The sequence below is a fragment of the Periophthalmus magnuspinnatus genome, chromosome 19 (genome assembly GCF_009829125.3).
Source record: "Periophthalmus magnuspinnatus isolate fPerMag1 chromosome 19, fPerMag1.2.pri, whole genome shotgun sequence".
Classification (NCBI taxonomy): Eukaryota; Metazoa; Chordata; class Actinopteri; order Gobiiformes; family Gobiidae; genus Periophthalmus; species Periophthalmus magnuspinnatus.
Window position 1 is genome coordinate 3,484,489 of NC_047144.1, and position 21,558 is coordinate 3,506,046.

Here is a 21,558-nt window from a genome sequence, read left to right on the forward strand (position 1 = left end):
GTAATCATCTCATACAAATTGAAATCAATATAATCTCTATAGATACACGTGGCACGAGTTACATAATGCACTTTTGATTAAATAGATCCATGGCTGTAATGATGTTGTACTGTGCAGTGTACATGATGAACGCCCTCTGGTGGATACGCGCTGTACTGTCGTCGGTGACTTGTTGCGATCTCGGAGGATTCTTCTGCATTAGTATTAGCATCGTGAGCAAAACAGCTAACGGGGCGAACCAAAGACAGACTGCCCAGCTCAGCCTACACGCCCATGACTAAGGCATAAAACTACAGCTATGTAAATGAACCTTGGCCGACTTGTCATCTAGCTTTATTTTTATGTTCTTGCCCCCTGAAACTGTTTGTGGTGTAGAAAGCGCTTGCTAGCTAACTGTCGGTGAGTTATCTGATGCTAACGAGGGGTTTAACTGGGGCTTTAACAGCAATTAGATCTAGTTTAAGAACTTCTATGGTTCTATGTTTCTGGCTCTAAATAGTTGTAATCCATGAACAAGCGTGTTTGACTATTGAGATAGCTAAAATGTTAGGCAATAATGGGCTTCTTCATACTGCTAAAGTTGGTCTAACAGTCATTAGCATTTAGCATTGACCACGTAGCCAAGGTTTAATTTTGCGTCAATAACGTCTAGAACACCGTATGCTTGCAAAATTATTTGAACGATAAAGCTCCTTTAGTGTGCACTGATCATCATAAGGTCCTAAGCATGTGGTTTGTTATGGTGTCTCAAATTTGCTCACATTCCACATTAGCATTTGAACCGGGACCCCCAAATCTAAACCCGTGTCCATCCACCGTAGAACAATAATTGGCACTTTATGTCGTTTGTATGTCGTTTTGTGTAACTGGCCCTGTTTAGATGCATAATTTTTTAGTAATATGATCAGATAAACGTTTATGGTCATTGTTTATGCCTGATGTCAACAAGTGCATGCACGTTTTGGTATATTCAACTCAACAGAACATGGATCCTGAACGTCAGAAACGAAGAGAAGAAATCCAGAAAGCAATGAGCTTCATCCAGTAAGCAGAACAGATATATAGATATAGATATAGATATAGATATACATACATATACATATATATACACTTAATAATTTGTGAAACATTTGCCCTGATTACTTCTTTTTCTCCATCAGGTCCTCACTACCCTTTCCAGAACCAGAAAATTATGAGGTATCCTTTTTATTTTTTACATGTTTGACTAATAAGACACTTTGGCCATTTTTGTATCAATGTGTCCCTGTTTCCTTCAGGCGTTTCTGACCCAGCTGGTGTGTAATTTACTGGATGAAGGCAACGCTTGCTTTCGTGATGGGGACTGGCGTCAGGCATCCCAGCAGTACGGGGAGGGGGTCAGTGTGTCCCGGTATGCCCAGACTGAGGCACTTATTATCCCCCATGAGCTACTGGAAGGCCTCTATGTGAACAGGGCAGCAGCCTTTTACCAAATGGTGAATCAAATGTCAACAAGTTTTCTTGTAGATATTTTTGATGGGAAAGACAAATATTCAGTTTGGTGATACTACCAAAAACATTTCAGATAATTTGATGAATGTTCTTTTGTTGCAGAGGGAGTATGAGCGGGGTGTTCAGGACTGTGACAATGCTTTGTGCATATCTGAAGGAAGCCGCAGGGCTTTGTACCGGAAGGCCCTTTGTCTACGAGAGTTAGGACAACTTAGAGATGCCTATGAATGTGGAACCAAATGTCTTCTCACAGCACCACATGTATGCCATCATAGAAATGCATTGATATATCTGTATATCTTTGTAAATACACTTAAACTGAATTGTTATCATCTTTCCTCATACAGGACAGGCAGGTGAGCGAACTGGCCCAGGATTTAGCTACTAAATTGGGATTGAAGGGCCGCAAAGCATATGTGAGCCTCCAGACTGAGTCCTCAGCATCAGACGGAGATGTGTCTCAACCCACCGGGGAGGTGGGAGCCATTTCAGACACTTCCTTTTTTGTATTTGGATGAATTGCATTTATTTGTCTGATTGTGTGACTCTTAATAGCCTCAGAAAGCCATATTTTACTGTATATTATAGCAACATTTGTTTCTTTTTTTTTTTTTTTTTTTAACAGATGTCATCCAATGGTCTGGAATCTTTGGGGGACATTGGATCAGGTAAAGGCTGATTAAATCTATTCATTTGGATGTGTATTGATGTTACTGGTGTTTCGATTCATATTGACCATGTCAAGTTTGAGCTGCTTATGTTTTTCCCCAGCAGACCTGTCAAGTGCACAGTGCATCCCTGCTCCTTTAGCTACACCCATCCCAGTCAGTGATGAACCGGCCAGCCCTGGTGTCACCTCCTGCACCGAGCTCCCAGAGAGCCCCAGCAGCCAGGGATTGGCTCCTATGCAGTACTCTGTGCCTGTATCAGAGCACACGGATGAGTGCAGCAGCAGCATCACAGAGAAGCTAGACAGTCTGTTGGATTGTATGCCTAAGAAAGTCAGTGAGGTCTGTATAAGATAATGACTCCTTTTTATTAGAAAGGACAGAGAAACTAAATTTGTTATTTACTTGTTTCAGAATCCTGTCCAAGGTGCTATTCCAACCAACCTTCCCAACACCGCAGTGGGTCTCCGTCCTCCGTACTCCCCAGGTCTGTCCTCTCCCTCGCAGCAGCTCCCCTCAGCCTTCTTCAGCTCCTCCATCAGTGACATGTCCTCACTAGAGCCTTACTCACCTCTGGGACAGAGAGACCAGGGATCCACCCAGGCGCAGGACGCTCTGGGAACCTTCTCCACCAGTGCCACAGATGGAGAGGGGAGTAACGGAGGTCTGGACTCGCTCTCTGAATACACTCTCCCAGGTGGGCAGTACACATCTTTTATACAGTCGTGCTCTGTAGTCAAGTATAGCAAGAGGCTTAGACAGAAGTGTGGATTCTTCTGATATTATTGTTCCTGGTGATGTGCTCCACAGGTGGACGAGTGTGTCCAAGCTTTATTCATGGACTACGTAACCACAGCTCTGCACATGCAGTGAGTAACTATCACACCAATTGTTTTTTTGGTTTTGACATTTTTCATAAGGGTATATGAAAAATATTATCCAAGAGTTTGTCTCGTGTGTCCTGGTAAATGTTGACTTTTTTTTTAAACTTTCCTTTCTTTTCGCATTGTCTTCTCAAGAATGGTCCAGGCGGAACAAACCTGTCGCTTCTCTCTAGAAATCCTCTGGCCGCCACACATGAGTTTCGACAAGCCTGTCATGCTTGTTATAGTCGAATAGGTTGGTTGTAGTATTCAGTTTGCTGGACAATTATCTGACCCTATATTAAATGAGTGACTTTTACTCAGGCCCACGAGTGATGGACTACAAATATCAGCCAGAGGCAGCACACCGCTGTAAAAGAGATGTGCTGCTGTGCCGCCTGAGGAACACGGACGACCCCACATGGAAGAGAATCAGGCCACGACCTGCTCGCAACAACTTCCTTGGGGCGTTCGTTCTCTGTAAAGGTACTGCTGTGTGAACCCATGCTTAATTGTTATGAGTACAATGTCACTGATGATGTGTGATGTCTTCCACAGAGGTGCAGGAGCGTCAAGAGTGTCAGTATGGGGAGAACTGTACATTTGCTTACTGTCAGGAGGAGATCGATGTGTGGACTCAGGAGAGGAAGGGGGCTCTGAGCAGAGAGCTTCTGTTTGACCCTCTGGGCAGCACAGAAAGACGGGCCCTCAGTGTCACCAGGCTCTTACAGCTCCACATGGGCATGTTCATGTTCCTCTGTGAGGTACGCCAAAACATATTTAGTTTTTATCAAGATAGTATTGGCCCTGACAATGTTCTGTTTACACAGGAATGTTTTGACAGTAAGCCCCGCATTATAAGCAAACGCAGCAAAGAGAATTTGTCTGTCTGCTCCAACCTCACAGCTCGACACCCCTTCGACGATAACAAGTATGTTCAGATGCCCAGTTGACAACTTAATGAAACCTTTTGTTTTGAAGGGTGATGTTAGAATATCTTGCTTTGCACTGGCTACAGGCCTCAACAAACAGTGACATAAGAGGTAATCTGGTCTCTTTCTTGTCTCTAGGTGCCTGGTGCATGTGGTGAGGTCCGCCAATGTGCGCTACAGTAAGGTGCGTCCTCTACACCCACTGTGCCAGTTTGATGTGTGCCGCCATGAGGTGCGCTATGGGTGCCAAAGGGAGGACAGCTGCTCATTCGCACACTCGGTCATTGAACTCAAATGCTGGGTGCTTCAGCAAGACACTGGTGGGTTTGAGAAGTTTTCTTTTATCTGAACCATAGTTCACATAGGCTAATTCCTTGTCTATTTTAGGTATTACTCATGAAGAGATGGTACAAGAGTCAAAGCGACACTGGCAAAGGCTTGAGCAGAACGCACAGAAGCAACAGAAGGTGAGGAACTGCCACTAAATCGATTACTAAAATAACTTACCTAATGACGAAGAAAAATAAGATTTATGTTTTTTTGCAGCCCATCCATTATCACCCAAGCAGCAGCCTGCCCCCAGCTGGAGTGGGGGCCATGGGCAGCAGCAGTGGTGGGGTGGATGGTGTGGGAAGTGGAGGTATAAGCCCAGTGACTGCAGTTGGAAGTCTGGGAGGAGCAGCAAGAGGCCGTCCCCTCAACCTCAAAATGAAGTTTGTATGTGGCCAATGCTGGAGAGAAGGGCAGGTCAATGAGCCTGACAAGAACCTCAAGTACTGCACGGCCAAGGCCAGGCACAGGTGAGAGGAATACCATATTTTATGTACAGTAAACTACTACATGTAATAACAATGGGAATGTATTATCTGAAGACAAATTTCTGTATTTGTTTATTTATGAACTATAATGTAATGGCTTTGTTAATAAAGAACTTTTTTTTCTTTTTTTTTTTTTTTTTAATAGCTGGACCAAAGAGCGGCGAGTCTTGCTGGTGAAATCATTTGAGAAGAAAAAGTGGGTTGTGGTCCGGCCTCTGCCCTTTTCCCGCACGTATCCTCAGCAGTACGATGTGAGCGCTCCCCTCTTCAGCTTTGGCTCTCATGCTGAGAGTAACTGACTGAGCTCTGAACACTGCAGCTTTCCTTCTAATAGTAGCGTGTTTTTGACACTGGCTGCAGTTACATGCACTACATATGCTATATTCTTAGTGTGCATATTTGATAAAGCCAACTCTCACATTGTTTTCTTTGTAGATGTGTGTTCATGTGATGAAGCAGAAGAAGTGTCACTACATTGGAAACTGCTCGTTTGCCCACAGCCTGGAAGAGCGTGATGTCTGGACCTATATGAAAAACAACAACTGTAAGTGCCCCTCTAACACCCACACAACATGCCTGTTAATGGTGTATTTCCTGTTTAATTCTGATTAAATGGAGCTCCCCTCGTTGCATGGTGGGCTGATTGTAGTGCTCTTGAATAATACTCAGTGTCTCATCACAGTGCGAGACATGCAGCAGATGTATGAACTGTGGCTGCAGCTGACCAATCAGAGCCGCCGAACAGAACACTCTGCTGTGACTCCACCCCCAGAAGACAAGCAGGTCACAATAACAGCAGACTACACAGAAGGCATGGTAAGGTATTAAGGTTTATTACCCATTGAGACCAAGAAAAGAGGCACTGCAACTAAATGATTTAATACTTTGGTTCCAGGCCGGCAGGAGATTGTCAGATGGTGATGACCTCTGAATGTTCCTGCTGTGGTAAAACACAGGGAGATGTGATCTGACACATGTGTGCTGTAGCAGGCTGCTGTCCGACGTCACCCACATGTGTGATGCAAGAGACACATTCACTCAACACAACAAATCAGAGAACACCTGCGTAAGAGGGACTATTGTTAGTCTTTCTGAAGCCACAGCACATTTACTCTTTCATTCCTAAATTTTTTTGTGGTGTAGCTGGATACTGTATCTAAGTAAACTCCTAAATTATACAGTGGCTGCTCTACAATAGAGAATTTTGGGATGTTTTTGAAAAATGCTTACAATGTCACATTGTCATAAATTGTCAGACTCTGTTGCTACACAACAACAAATTGACCACAAATACTTCAGATCTCTTTCAGACATGGCAGTGATGGTTCAGCAGCTTCTTTAGAGTCAACCTGAGATAAATTCCATTTTGTGTGTGTGCGTGTGTGTGTCTGTGTAAATTTCAGACCAAAGCATATTTTGACTTTAAAGCCTTTTGTCTTAAATGCCTAACCACTGTAAAGATGCAGTGATGATTGATTATCCTTCTAATTCAGGCAATTGGAAAAGAATGTCACATTTAGTATCCAACTACAGCATAATAAAATGGAAGGAATTAAAGAGACTCTAAACACTTCCTGGAGTCACTGTATTCAAAAACATGATCATGAATGTACTGCAGTTACACAGCAGCTTTAGGTATGCCCTGGCCAAGTGATTGAATGGTAGAAAGAGCCTTACCCAGTGCTCTATTGACTGAGCGCATCTCCACCAGGCCCCCTTTTAAATGTTGGCAGCACTGAGGCCATTTGATGTCACCACGCTGGCCGTGGTACTTGCTCATGTTAGTTATGTCATAGCGTTCAGTGCTAGCACCAGAGACATTGTGAGGAGATTCTCGATGGATTGTACAATCATTTTTAAACTGCGTCAATTCTGCTCTTTTATCCCTTTGTGGGAACATTGCATCAACAAGACTTCCAACTGATAGCTAGTGGGAGTTGTACTTATATTTTCTGCCATATTGGTGGACACCTCTGAATGTTAAGTTATGATGGGCCTTTAGATGAGACGGTCAGTCTTTTAAAGCATTGTTAAGGCTTATGGGTGAATGTAAGTCTACTTACAAGACTTAAGAGTGTGCATGCAACATCACTGATCCTCTCCTTTCCCCTGTCCTTTTGATCACAGTAAAGACAACAAAACACTTTTGTCTAAATAGTACGTCACCCAAGTTGAAGAATGGTGTTTGAAGTATTTGTAGTAAGAATTAAGATGATGCTCTGAAAATGTGAAAACGGCTGATAAGGTAATGAAAAAAGTAAATTCATGAATTGAATTAGTATTAGCCAATCTCCTTTATCCTACACATGGACAATTTCCTGGACACAGCCTCACTCCTTCTAGGCCTTTGTAAAGTAAAGTGTTGTGGTGAGAATCTGTTGGCAGAAAGGGATTCCCACATGATCTAGTGCCTGATCGAGCTCAAACGCACATGTAGAAGGGCAGGAAATCTGAGGCCATCATATTCTTGTCTTTAGCTGTTTAAGTCAGACTGTAGAGCTATATTCAAAACCTATACACATTTATAGTATACATATTTACATTTAATGGCATACTACTAATAATAATTGATAACTTAGCAATTAAGCTTAATAAATATATAACCAGTAAAAGCTGTATTGATTACATATAGAACATTGAGGTATAATGCTATAAAATATGTATTGCTGAACTAGGTGACTATAGTTATGTTTTCTTAAGATATCTTCTCATTTTGTAATTTTTCTGTCTGTGAGGGTTGTTCCAGACAAGGGTTGATTATGTACAATGAGATATTTTTGAATGGGAAGGAAAATTTTATTTGCACACTTAAACTTGATACTAGTCATATTTCTATTTTTGGAATAGTGTGAAAATTTAGAATTTTACAAATGTTGAAGGCAACATTTCTTTGCTAGGTTGTTTGGATACTTAAGTTGATTTCTGTATTGTAGAAAATTGGACCATTTAATGATTTAAAATTTGATCTGACATTTTGAGGACTTTTCCCCATTCAAGATGTAATATTTAGTTTTAAATTTATTTAAATCGCTATGGCAACTGTCCAAATTTTGATAATTCTGAAACCTATGGACAGAAGGCCTTGTGTGGAACAGCCCTAGTGTTTCTTTGAGGGTATTACTCATAGTATAATGATAAATATAATGACTATGATTGCTATCTATTGACCATTTCTATTTCTCTGCTATATACTATCTATATATATATTATGTATGTTAATTGCAATGTATAACTCATTCTTTATATATGTAGCCATGTATGAATATGATATCTAACTCTTAAATATGTCCGTGTATGCAGCGTTTCCGATTTGAGGCAGTGAGCTAAATGGTAAATTCAGAAATCTTTACCATCTTTTATTGTTCTTAAACCACCTCACTGCCTCGCTGTACATTTTCTTGCTATTGACTGACTAGATGTAGAAGCGACTGCATACACAGATCCTTATATACTCCCATATAGCGCCTTATTCGATATATTCAACCTATAAGATGATACATACCCTATTGTATAATCCTGCTCACTATATACAGTATATGATATCTGATACCTATTATAAAACTTAGACTCCCGTATAAGGTTATTTAGATAAGAAATGAATACGTTTTGCTGTGGCTGTAAACATTTGTGGTCATTTGTCTCCAACTGTAGGCTGTTTGGTGTAGGGCTGGGTGATAAAGTAATACATTTTTCCTTCATATTAGTTAATAACAATTTTGAATTTTTGGACAATGGATTTTGTCAAAACCAAACCATTTAACACATTAAATAGTCAAATTCCTTCATCCTAAGTTTGAGCTCCAAACCACATATTTTAAAAAGGAGACAATGTTTAAAAATTTGATAAACTGCCCAGCCCTAATTTTTATGCCAAATATTGAAAACAATTTTAATTTGATCAAACATTTTTGTTCAGAAATGGGTGTTATAAAGGCTGGGCTCATGACGCAAACAAAATAGGATAGCACTTTCATTTAACACAATTACTTACACAATTATGACAGTATGATCAGCTAAACAATGGTTCCTTTTACCTTCTCGATAATTAGAATCATTTGTAGACTCAAATTCTTTATACATGCAGTCATGATCTCAGCCAACAACCACAATTGTGTTTCTGGTATTTCATTCGTTAGTCATTTTATTTTATTTTTTTGTTGCAAGAAAGGTTTTGCCATTGACATTTGTTTACGGAAAACTTTTTCTTTTTTTTTTTTATTATTACATATTTTCATTTTTGTTTTATGTTCCCCTTGGATGGACCATGAATGATCACAAAAAATGGACCAAATCTCTTGGAAGTGAAATAAAGAGATTCAGTTATTGTCTGCTCTGACTCCTCACTCTTCATTGGTAGGGGTGGGTAGTACTACCTTTAATAATTTTAATAATACATATTTTTTTTCTAACAGCACACTTTTACTCCTACTTGATTCATATTTAATTGAAGTACCACTACTCTTGAGTAAAAGAGTACTGGTACTTTTTATCCCACTGTGAGTAAGTCTACAATTGACAAAACCTTTGTTAACAATATTAAATGAGCTGAGCATTTGTGTTTCTCGCACGCTCCTTTGGATATGATTTTGTTTCATGTTTTGTGTCTCCTGTATCCTTCAAAAATACCAGATTTTGTGCATTACTTTGTAGGGACTCCCAGACTTCCCTCACCCCGGACACGTCCTCCAGCTCCTCCGGTGGGACCCCAAGGCGTTCCCAGGCCAGCCGAGAGACATAGTCCCTCCAGCGTGTCCTGGGTCTTCCCCGGGGCCTCTTCCCGGTGGGACATGCCCAGAACACCTCCCTAGGGAGGTGTCCAGGAGGCATCCTGAGCAGATGCCCGAGCCACCTCAGCTGGTTCCTCCCAACGTATAGGAGCAGTGGCTCTACTCCGAGATCCTCCCGTGTGACTGAGCTCCTCACTCTATCCCTAAGGGTGCACCCGGCCACTCTGCGGAGGAAGCCCATTTCAGCCGCTTGTATCCGCGACCTTGTCCTTTCGGTCATTACCCAGAGCTCATGACCATAGGTGAGGGTAGGAACATAGATTGACCGGTAAATCGAGAGCTTCGCCTTTGGACTCGGCTCCTTCTTCAGCACAACGGACCGATACAGCGACCGCATCACTGCAGACGCTGCACCGATCCGCCTGTCAATCTCATGCTCCATCCTTCCCTCACTCGTGAACAAGACCCCGAGATACTTGAACTCCTCCACTTGGGGCAGAGACTCACCACCCACCCGGAGAGAGCAAACACAAATCCCAGCCGCTTCACACTCGGCTCAAACCGCCCCAGTGCCTGCTGCAGGTCCTGGCTCGAAGAAGCATCAGGACAACATCATCTGCAAACAGCAGAGATGAAATCCTGTGGTTCCCAAACCAGGCCCCCTCCGGCCCCTGACTGTGCCTAGAAATTCTGTCCATAAATATAATGAACAGAACCGGTGACAAAGGGCAGCCCTGGCGGAGTCCAACGTGCACCGGGAACAGTTCTGACTTACTGCCGGCAATGAACACAGCTCCTGCTCCGGTCATACAGGGACCGGACAGCCCTTAGCAAAGAGCCCCGGACCCCATACTCCCAGAGCACCCCCCAAAGGACACCACGAGGGACACGGTCGAATGCCTTCTCCAGATCCACAAAACACATGTGGACTGGTTGGGCATACTCCCATGAGCCCTCGAGGACCCGATGGAGAGTATAGAGCTGGTCCAGTGTTCCACGACCAGGACGAAAACCACACTGCTCCTCCTGAATCCCAGGTTCGACTATCGGTCGGATTCTCCTCTCCAGCTCCCTGGAATAGACCTTACCGGGAAGGCTGAGGAGTGTGATTCCCCTGTAATTGGAACACACCCTCCGGTCCCTCTTCTTATACAGAGGGACCACCACCCCGGTCTGCCACTCCACAGGTACTGTCCACAGGTACTGTCCCCGACCGCCACGCGATGTTGCATCTTTAAGTGCTGTCTTTAAGTTACTCTTACTTGAATAGTTCTCTTACTCTTACTTGGGTAATTTTTTGGACCTTCTGCTTTGTACTTTTATTTGACTAATGTTATTTTGAATTAATATTACTCTTAAGTGCAAGTTTTGGATACTCTACCCACCCCTGATCATTGGTTATGCTTTATAAGTCCTTATCTGCAATGGCTGACCAGTGACAGTGAACATTGCACACAATAAAACTATAAACGCGTTATAATATTTCTAGCAATAAAAGAAATGATATTCTAGACGAATGTTTGGAGCAGCAGACCACTTTTCAAGCCACGCCTGAGGATCCGTGTCACATTTGCTTTTGAGAGAATCACCGTTAAATAGAGAAGCGTCACGAGCTATGAAAGAAACACGTGTCTGCTTGGTCTTATAAAAACACTCACTGTCTCCTTGTCTCTAGCATTACAGACTATACAAACTGAACTATAGGCCACAATGGTAAACAATCAGTCCCAGTAAACCTCTGCAACAGGTAAATAAACTCAGGGCCTCTTTCTCCACGCGGTGCCAAACACGTGCCACATGTGTTTATTACTGCACATTTCACTCTCGATTACAATGAGCACATGTTTTTACTCTCAGACGAACTGGAAGCAGATAAGATTTCTCATTAATGAAAGAAAAAATCGTCATGCTGCATATTAATTTTCCATCAACTGTAGCCAATGTAAAAAATAAATCAATTTCCCCTACTCTCCTAAGTGCGCCATTAGGATTTTGTGCGTAAAATGACGTCAAACTGACCTGAGTACAGTATTGCACAACTTTCTCCTACATTTAAGGCCACCTAGTTTCTAGTAATATGCGCGTGTACATTGGTTATCTCTTGAGTGACTGACCAATCAGAGCCTTTTCCGTCTATTCCACTGGGTAACTCGCTGCTGATTGGTTGAGCTGCGCAAAAAGGGGCTGCCCTTGTTAAATAACTAGTGCACAGAGCCCAATGTCCATTCTGTAACTTTTTCTCTTTTAGACAGTTGAGCGCTTCAGGGGAGGCTCTGTGTTTTCTGCGCACCCCTTTAGTTCCAGACGCACTTTGGGCCCAATGGAGGTAAACATGACTTCAGAAATCCCGGAGATATTCCGAGCTCTGCTGGAGCACCCCTTCACACTCCCCAACTTCGATGTGAGCGGTGAGTAAAGCCAGAGCAGACGGGGTTTGCTGTGCGCGATGATGTGTGCCACAACTCATCTTAACCTCCTGAGACCTGGTGTCCTCATCTGTGGACAACACATTTTGGGTTGTTTAGGCCACAGTGCAAATTTTTAGAAGAACAGCAACAAGAACATGTTCAATTTTGAATATTTCTAGGAGTTTAGAATATTTATTTTTATTTTGTATTTATTTTTATTTGATTTGATTTTTTTAAATTATTATTATTTATTTGATTAGATTTTTTAAATTGTTTTTTATTATTATTTTATTTTAATTAATTTATTTTATTTATTTATTTTTATTAGATTTTATATTTTTGTGTTTTTATTAGTTTTATTATTTTTTTTATTTTATTTTTATTGTATTTTAATTTATTTATCTTATTTTATTTATTTATTTTTATTTGATTTTATATTTTTGTATTTTTATTTGTTTTATTATTATTTTTTTATTGTTATTGTCATTTTGCTTTTTACAATATATGTGTTCAACCACTTAATAGTTTTTGCAAATAAAGTCCTGCAAGAGCTCGGGTCTCAGGAGGTTAATGCATATCTCAGCAGAGGAATATGCCCTTTTTTTTTTTTTTTTTTTTTTTTACAAGGTTTACAAGACAAACTGGAGCGTTCATCTAACACAACAGCTGATTTAGGAGCGTGTGGCAGCCCAAAATTCACAAAAAGTTTCACTAGTCCTTCTGTAGTAACGGGGCATGGGGCCTGGATTTCTTATACTGGACTAAGACCCACATTTAGGCTAATCCAGGATACATCTTTGCACAGTCTAAGTGGTTTAATTAGACAGAAGCCTCACGTATCAGGAGAAACACTGGCATCATGACTTTGAAAACCTACCAGCACAAATAGCTTATAATATGTGTTTTTTTTTTTGTTTTTTTTTAATGACTTGTAGATTTCAAAATGGAGTCAGATCCTGGTTGATGAAAAACTACTTGACATTACTACTTTCATTCATAAAGTTTGATAAAGCCTATAATATTTTCACAATTGTGCAAATCATGTGAAAAATATAGTACATACTGTTGTAGAAACTGTATTATATTTGGAGTATTGGTGAACATAAAGCAGAAATAGTATAAGCATCAAAAGCACAGTAGTAATATAATAGTAGTAACATTATTAGAAGTAGTTATGTGCACGATTATTATGAATATATCGCCTATTGCGTAATTACACTATCTACTACTACCATCACTATTGCCTCGCCGCTGTGCCGTTGATTTATACTGATATGATAAAAGGCTGATACAGCTCACCTAGTCATATCTAAATCCAAGTGAGCTTCAGTGAAATTATAATGTTCTCATCTTTAATTCATTAGTTAATTAATGTTGGGGCTTTCATCTGTCAGACCCAGGGCTTGCGTTACGGTTAAGGGTCTTTGTAGCGTCCTGATTACATAACAGTATTATCTTTAGTGCAGGAGAAACTGTGCTGCCCCACATAATGCTTTTCATAACCCGATTTTCACGTCACTTTTGTTTGTTGATCTTGAGGTGCCCTAGATGGGAAAAGAGATAGGGCGCGAGAGGAGATTTAGTCAGATATAGTCACAAGAAAGATAGCAAAAGATGAAGTTTCACTCTGTCAACTGGACAAATCGTTGTGGGAGTGAAGATGTTTTGCTGCTCGTCCAAGCCGCTTCTTCAGTTCTGGTCAGATTACTGCTGGACACTGCCTTATATCTGTCTGAAAGGAGGAGCTAACTGTAAACTGCTGTTGTCTCCAGTTTCAGTCCATAAGGATCCTACTCAACCTTTAATGGCCCTCCTATTGCTCTCTTTTGTTCCTTTTTATTTGCTTTGGGTCTAAGGGTGGAATCATATATGAGGGAGAGATTATGTCTCAGGCCCCCGTTCCTGTTTAAGGAAGGATTGTCACAAGAAAGATCCAGTTAGTTTGACATAAAATTCTATGTTAGAATTGCAAAAACGTGTTTCATCTCACATTTAAAAGGCCCGTGTTATGCTATTTTCTAATCTATGTTATTATGTTGCTTCCCCATCAAAATTTACCTGGAGTTGCGTTTCATTTACACATTTAACACACAAGTTCGTCTCACAAGCAGAAAACACTCCACCTTGTGATGTCATGTGGTAATACAGGAAGTGCTCTGCTGTGTTTTTAAACTCTATACAGCTTCAGTAGAATCATCTGAATAATTTCAGCACTGGAACTGCCAATCTCTATTAAACAAAAGGTGAAAGATAACTGTTAACTGGAAAACTACTGTTTCATGAGGAGGTGGAACAGAGCATTTTGAGCTTTGGAGATGTAGACAGGCTAATAAAGTGTTACTCAAACATGTGTGAATGAAACAAAACACAAATCTGGGTATGTTTTTGAGGAGGGAACAACATTATAACATGGTTTAAGGGCTCATAGTCAATTTTGTGTAATATAGGACCTTTAAGATTGAATCAGTAATTCAAGACACAAAGAGGTGTATGGTTCATGGATTGAATGTTTAATCTACGATGAATTTGACAGTGGCATGTCTGCAAACGTGTGCACACTTCACCCATCTGCGCCCCGATAAATACACTCATAACGTGACATTTCTTGAGATTTTATTGCAGATAGTAAGATGGAAATTGAGCAATGCAGAGGTCAAGGCTTGAATAACTTGTAATAATGCTCCAAGAAACTCCTGTCAGTTGCCACGTGGTCACCACGGCACTAAACTGAAGTCACACCACCTGTGTAGCCATAGCAACCCCAAGTAACACACTTGAGCAAATGGGCATTATATGGGCCGTGACACTATCGCTACGAGCACATCTGCTCCATGTGGACAAATTTGGGCTAATAGCTACTGATGCCTTGAAGAATTTAATAGTGGTTCTTTCTACAATAAGGAAATCAATTAACACGATACAGTAATAGTGTAATATTTCTGTGTGATCTTATACTGCTTCTGATATAGATCAAGGAAATTCGGGAAAGGTGTGATTTCTTGTGGTATTGATACTTGTTCAAATGAGTATATGCTACTAGTTTTAGTATTGATTAGTATCCGGATATCATTTTTTTGGACAACACTATTGTAGATGCTGGTGAAAAGTATCCATACTGAAAAAAATCACTGACACAGGGAACAATTTGAGGAACTGGTTATATTAAATAAATTATAACAGCCCATTGAGTAGAAAATGTATTTTTTTTATTATCACTGAGGTATTGAAAACAGTATCGATCATCAACCCTTTTCTCATCAAAATTGAGTTAATTAGTTACTGTGGTTGTGTAAACACAGAATGATCTGAGGGCAACATTTTATAGAAAAATTAAATTAAAATGTATACATTCTTGCAAGAGAAAACACTCTCTGGTTGCCTATTGTTTCTCCTTATGGATTTATACCACACTCCCATGTTTCCCCTTCACATGCCAAATATGGGTAACCTAAAGTTTCATAAACAAGCAAACATTTGACCAAACCCTTGTTACCTAAGGCAGCCTTAGACTTGTTGTGATGGGAAGACGTTGTGTCTTGCCCTTGCTATGGAATTTTAATTGTATCTATCTGAACTCCAGCTCAACTCAAGATAATATGTCATTAGGCGTCTACCTGTTGGCCAATGACACTGTGCCTGCCTCCTCCACCTGTTTGTGCCACCAGTGGGCGCTGTTTTTGACTGCACAGAGCCTGCTGTTTGCCGGCGCACAAAACAGCAGCTGCACGTGTCCGCACGTGACTCTGTGCAGCAGAGAACAGGTCATCCAAGGACGTGATTCTGTGAAAAAAATGACAAAATGCACGAAAGTTTAGTTTACTTCAATGCACGGAATGTATGTGGGTTTTTTACTTCATTTATAGTTCAATGTATTCAGAAAATTTGTTTCTTAAGTCAGTTGTCACGGGTTTGAAACCAGTGGAGGAACGAGCAAGTAAAAGTAGTAAAGTACAAAACAGATACCTACATTTTGTACTTAAGTAAATTTTAAAGTAGATACCTTTTACTTACTGTATTTGGAGCAGGTATCTGTAGTTTCTACTCCACTACATTTTTAAATGTGCTCAAGAGTACAACTATATATGTTGCTGTTTGAGCCCTGCTGAAAAGTCTTATTTTGAAGACGTTCGTAGATTGAGCAAACAAAAATATAATAATAAAAATGGCTAGGGAAAACGATGGTTTAATTGTTAATTGAACAAAATTTAGCACAAATCTTTATCAAAATTAATGAGTATTTTTTGCTTTGGTATTTGTTCTTTTACTTAAGTAATAAAATTGAGAACTTCTTCCATCACTGCCATCATTTCCACGCGCTGTACTTTTCTGCGCTTCAATCACGTTTTGGCAACACTGCCAACAAAACATATATAACTCGGTCAACCAATAGGACGTCACCTCAGTGTGGAAGAGCGACTGCTATTGGTCGTTATTTACATTTCCCGCCCATTGTCGTGAATATTAATGAAGTTGCTAAAATTTCAGCCAATGGCGTGCGGCGCGTGTTGGTTATTCATGAGGAGGGCGGGGTCACAGGTCAAACTCCTCCTCTCGTTTCGACCAAAGACCTCATTTTCGGAGGAAGTGGGCCACGGCGGGAGCTTGCTGATTTGGTCGTGTTTTTGCAGATTTCGTGTTAGTGAAAGATCGTAAACAACAGTACAGCTTTCCCGTGGAGTAAACTACGCCGACATGTCCGCCGACTCGATTATGTTTTCCCTGGACACTGCTGCGGGGACTCCGAGTTCCTTCCCCGTGGTCCTCAAGAAGATCATGGAGATGCCACCGCCAAATATATTTGATGGTGACGATGGTGAGTCCCGTATCACCAACAGGAGCGTGTAGAGATGAACATTATTAAGTTTAGTCGCAAAACGCGTGCATTTATTGTAAGCACAGTGTTGATGATTAAACCTGCGCAGATCGGTGGTCACTGCAGTGGACCGTGTTTGTGTGTGCGTAATGTCCTGTTTTTTTATGCTGTGTAGAAACACGCTCAGACTTAGAGGAGCTTGTCGTGAGAAGTGATATGGACGGCCCATGGGTCCAGGCCCCGCCGCACAGACTCTTCTAGACCTTCTTTTAGACACGCCCCGTAGTGTACTGCTGTTTTGTTGACTCTGAAAGAAACCTGAGCAAAAGAATGCTGTTTTTAATAGTTCTGGCTCGCACTATACTCCATTCCTATTGCTATGGTGTGCGTGTTTGTCCTGTTTGCCACGAGTTTATATTGTCAAATGTTCGGCAGGCAATGACTGCTGCTAGATATTTGCATATAATTGTTAAGGAAGGAAACTATGACAGAAATCCAATCCACTTTATTTATATAGCACATTTCATAAACAAATTGTTTCCAAAGTGCTGCACAGAGACAAAGTGACATAAAAAATAAAATCAATAAAACACATAAAAATATTTTTTTTTTAAAACACAGAGGACCACACAATTCACGCGGTGTTAAAAGCCAGAGAATAAAAGTGGGTCTTAGAAATGACATTAAATATATTGTATTATTTGTTGGAGAGTTTTTTGTAGCCTGGTATAATGTGTGACTGAGAATGGGCAAGGCCATTTTTCTTATAAATATTGAATATCTTATTATTGTATTTGATCTAGGGGTACAGAACAGCGTGGAAGAGTCACATTCACTGGGTGAATTATCACCATAGGAAATACATGATCAAGGCAACAAAAAAAGAAAGCGTTTACAACAATAAAATGACAAGAACCCATTGTTTGGACTTTGATGTTCAATTCCAAAATTCTAAACATTGAACTCAGTGCATCACTGTCACTTGTTCAACAATGATGCAAGTTGTTCACTTTAAATCTACACTGTCTTAAATTCTTAATGGTTGTGTAATGGGAGCTTGTTCATGTGTTTTGAAATGTAAATAAATATCTCCTCTTTCCAGACACTGACAAGGAGAAGCTTTGTCTTGGGGACAGTGTGGACTTAGGTGGAGGCAGCGGCATTGGTCCAACTGCAGCTCTAACTCCTGCTATTTGGGATAAGACCATTCCGTACGATGGTGAGAACTTCCACTTGGAATACATGGACCTGGAGGAATTCCTCATGGAAAATGGAATTCCCACCTCCCCCGACAGTGACAGTGTTTCCCAGGAGTCCTGCCCCTCAAAAACAGACAAGAAGTCAGAGGCCGCCGAAGCACCGCAGGTGCCTCTGCTCCCCATTCAGCAGCTCGAGCATTGCTCCGAGGAGGTGGTGATCATTACCAAGACAGACTCAGATGTCACTTGTGACATAACTGCAGGTGAGTGTGCCAACCCAGCCACCATTCCCTCATTTGACCTTTACCAGAGCAATTTATGATGATGTAACAAGGCACAAAGTGGTTCCTAGTCATGATGTTTTATTATTCTACTCTCCATATTTTGTGCCTGACATGTCATTTGTTCACAGAAGTGACCACTGAAGACCGAATAACCCCTGAGCCAATCAACCCAGAAGAGATCGAGGTGAATGTGAACTATGAGCCTGACCCCACAGACCTGGTCCTGTCCAGTGTCCCGGGAGGAGAGCTTTTTGACCCACGCAAGCACAAGTTTAGTGAGGAGGACCTCAAGCCACAGCCCATGATAAAGAAGGCTAAGAAGGTGTTTGTTCCTGAGGAACAGAAGGTGGGTGAATGGTTTCCTTCTAACTGCATTTGAATAACAGACTTTCTAGGCTTGTTTGGTGCAGTGAGAGAAGAGCTTAATATAGCTAAGAGGTGGCAAAAGGTGGGGCCACTATGAGCAAAACAAAAGATAAATGAATCCCATACTGATTACTCATGACACTCTTTGCTCTGAAGTCTAATGGAGCTGAAGGCACTTGTTTATACCTTGTCAGTAATCACTTTGACACCTTTGATTTCTTTATTGAACAGGACAATGTACAGTCACACAATGGCCAGGGACATAGATGCTAATATCCGATTCTATCTTAGAAAGCTAATTTCCATTTGCTGTACAACTATTGTTTACTATATAACTGATATAGGACACTGTCTGCTTGGTGCACATTAACAGCCCTTTTCGTTAATGGTCCACAGGTTCAGTGGATCCTGTCACTTTAAACATTTTTACAAAGCTATTTATACCACTGGAATGTCTTTTTATTGACTGTTTGTATTTTGAAGCAAGAAAACTCCATGTATCAGATAAAGAGTTTTTTGTGGCAGGAAATGTACTGCAGAGTCAAAGTGACTCAGCAGTTTGGATCTCATGAAATAGATTTCCTTTTCCCACTCAAGAGGAGCCTGGTTTATTTACACCAACAGAATATAACTCTTGTTCCTGGCAGGAGAATTTAATGTAAGATTAAATTAAAGACCTTGATACCTAGATTATATTTATTTTAGAATGAGAGCATACAGTAAGTGAGGTAGTTGGAAGGTGACACAGGAGACGTGATAATTTTAGTCTCCAGTTTGCTCAGATGCCCTGCCAGCCTAACAGCCCCCCTCTGTCTGCAGGATGAGAAGTACTGGCAGAGGAGGAAGAAGAACAACATGGCAGCCAAGCGCTCACGAGACGCCAGGCGATTAAAGGAGAATCAGATCACGGTGCGAGCAGCCTTCTTAGAGAGGGAGAACACTGCGCTGCGGACCGAGGTGGCCGAGCTAAGGAAGGAGTGCGGCCGCTTCAAGAACATTGTGGGGCGATATGAAGCCAAATTTGGAACACTGTAAGAGCATAAAAACAATGCCATAACACACAGAACACATAAATTGTTCTTTCTGGTTTAGACCTGGTTCCCATGGTGATCCACACAATGTGATCAGTAGCCCTTGTAACAAAAAGAAGGCTTTAGGAACACAGAAACAGTTCTATTTGAAAATCACAGCATATTATCAGTTGACCTGGGACATTGGTTTAACAGGACATTTGCTGCACCCACATCTTTTATTCTAAGAAGAGGCAGAGAAGTTTATGACTAATGACTTTTTGACTTCTGAAAAGTTAAAAGGATAAGAATATCTTACAGCATTTAATCAGTAATGAATGAAAAAAAAAAAAAAATCCACGTCTTCTGCACACTGAGCCCAGACCTGCTCCGTGGCTGATCTGAACATGTCCTCCAGTGAATGATGATGTAGGTGCAACTCTGCATCCATCACTGAATCAAATACAATTTAGAAAAGTGCTACACAAGACATAACATGTCATTTTTTGTAACAAACAAAAAAGGATTGGAATGCATTAATGTCATTGATTGATCTTCTCTTCTCTTTCAAGTGCTGGGACGGATGACCTTTAGACCACAGCGGTCTATTTATTTTTCAGATGCTTAAATAAATATCGGTCTTTGAAGAGGAGTAAAAAGAGAAGAATGTTTATTTTCATGCATTTTATCTGTTCGTGTGAGTTTGAGAAGTGCTTCTTCAGTACACATATTAATGTTGTGTACGCATCATGTTTTGCAAGACTTTGGCCAAATGAGAGCATAGTTGGTTTTGTTTAAATGTGGGTTTGTTGATTTTTAGATGACTAGTTTATTGTTCTCTTCAATGTGTTTCTGTTATTTCGAAAACAAATTCTATTTAGTTATGATATAGATTATTATGGTTAAGTTGGGTATTTTGCCCACTAAATGTTTGACTGTGACAATTCCAGTTAACTTCTTCAGGGGAACTTCATGGCATGGTTACACTGCGGTATACCATGTTCATAATGAATAATTAGCAGTTGCGCATGATAAATGGCATAGAGCTGTACATATGTTCACGGTTTATGTGGTGCCATGCGATATCTGTTCTTGTCTAAACATGTAAATAAGCTAATAGTATGCTCATATTTTTATTATTCTGTATCCATTCAGAACACAAGTCATGATTTGTATGCCATACTCACATAACTGGAATTAAATCTGTTCATCCATTTATGATCTTTTTTACAGCACCAGACTCCCTAAAACTCCAAAATGCGTCAAAATAACATTGCAAAACTGGCATTCAAATCATGACTTAAATTTAACTTTGACTCCACATTAAATGACAAACAATATTTTTAATCAAATATTAACTAAAATAGTTGTGGAAAATCTATGTACTTGCAGACTACCGTGTGGCACAAGTATCCACAGTTCTTTCCAAGTGTCTTCTCTGTCAAAGCCATTTCAATGCAGTTTCCTGTCTTACTAGTTTACGCGGGGTTGTGTATTGCTCCATCTGCTTTGAAAGTGTAGCCTCAACTTCAGTAAGTGCATCCTGTCTAAAGGGGACGTTGTTTGTGAGCTTCCATAAATTAGTACATTAACTTGTTAAGTAATAAATGTACTGTCAGAATGTCCAAGGCTTTTAAGTTAAGGCATAGTTGGTGTCATTATTTTTAGACAAAGATTGGTTTCCTTGGACATTTTACACATTTACATCTTTCAGCTTATTCTCTTGCCTTTATAAACAGGTAAATTTGTTAACTGTAAAGGTGTTTTTTTAACCTATCTTTGTCTTTATTTTTTGTAAAATAGTTTTAAGAGTTCTCTATTGTATAATGGTATGTAATAAAGTTGTTTCAATGTGTTTCAGAGTTAAATTATTTAAAAGATGGCAGATGTGAATCCTGTTCCCTCCCCTCCCCTCCCCTCCCCTCTGCTCCCCTGGCCTTTGTTCAGGCTCACCTGTGCTGTCTGGCCTTTTGTCTGCA

General features: G+C 40.5%; 2 protein-coding genes across 6 annotated transcripts; both read left to right on the forward strand.

Moving 5' to 3' along the window:
- The first annotated feature begins 155 nt into the window (after positions 1 to 155).
- zc3h7bb (zinc finger CCCH-type containing 7Bb) lies at positions 156 to 9,101 on the forward strand. Of its 4 annotated transcripts, none has more exons than XM_033984894.2 (21): positions 156 to 399; positions 983 to 1,044; positions 1,161 to 1,197; positions 1,278 to 1,475; positions 1,594 to 1,752; positions 1,839 to 1,967; positions 2,117 to 2,159; positions 2,266 to 2,501; positions 2,574 to 2,856; positions 2,970 to 3,028; positions 3,179 to 3,278; positions 3,347 to 3,508; positions 3,581 to 3,786; positions 3,853 to 3,953; positions 4,093 to 4,274; positions 4,342 to 4,421; positions 4,501 to 4,754; positions 4,918 to 5,023; positions 5,208 to 5,316; positions 5,455 to 5,588; positions 5,668 to 9,101. In XM_033984894.2, the coding sequence occupies exons 2-21, from the start codon at positions 986 to 988 to the stop codon at positions 5,701 to 5,703; spliced, it is 2,673 nt and encodes an 890-aa protein (XP_033840785.1). In that variant the 5' UTR covers positions 156 to 399; positions 983 to 985; the 3' UTR covers positions 5,704 to 9,101. The 4 variants fall into 4 exon arrangements, with proteins under 4 accessions (XP_033840785.1, XP_055085498.1, XP_055085499.1 ...); XM_055229523.1 differs by having other exon boundaries at positions 162 to 399; positions 978 to 1,044; positions 2,263 to 2,501; XM_055229524.1 differs by having other exon boundaries at positions 162 to 399; positions 978 to 1,044.
- A 2,639-nt stretch (positions 9,102 to 11,740) lies between these two features.
- tefa (TEF transcription factor, PAR bZIP family member a) lies at positions 11,741 to 21,434 on the forward strand. Of its 2 annotated transcripts, none has more exons than XM_033984933.2 (5): positions 11,741 to 11,907; positions 17,823 to 18,182; positions 18,332 to 18,549; positions 19,389 to 19,600; positions 20,152 to 21,434. In XM_033984933.2, the coding sequence occupies exons 1-5, from the start codon at positions 11,820 to 11,822 to the stop codon at positions 20,171 to 20,173; spliced, it is 900 nt and encodes a 299-aa protein (XP_033840824.1). In that variant the 5' UTR covers positions 11,741 to 11,819; the 3' UTR covers positions 20,174 to 21,434. The 2 variants fall into 2 exon arrangements, with proteins under 2 accessions (XP_033840824.1, XP_033840823.1); XM_033984932.2 differs by lacking the exon at positions 11,741 to 11,907 and adding an exon at positions 16,469 to 16,720.
- The last annotated feature ends 124 nt before the right edge of the window (positions 21,435 to 21,558 follow it).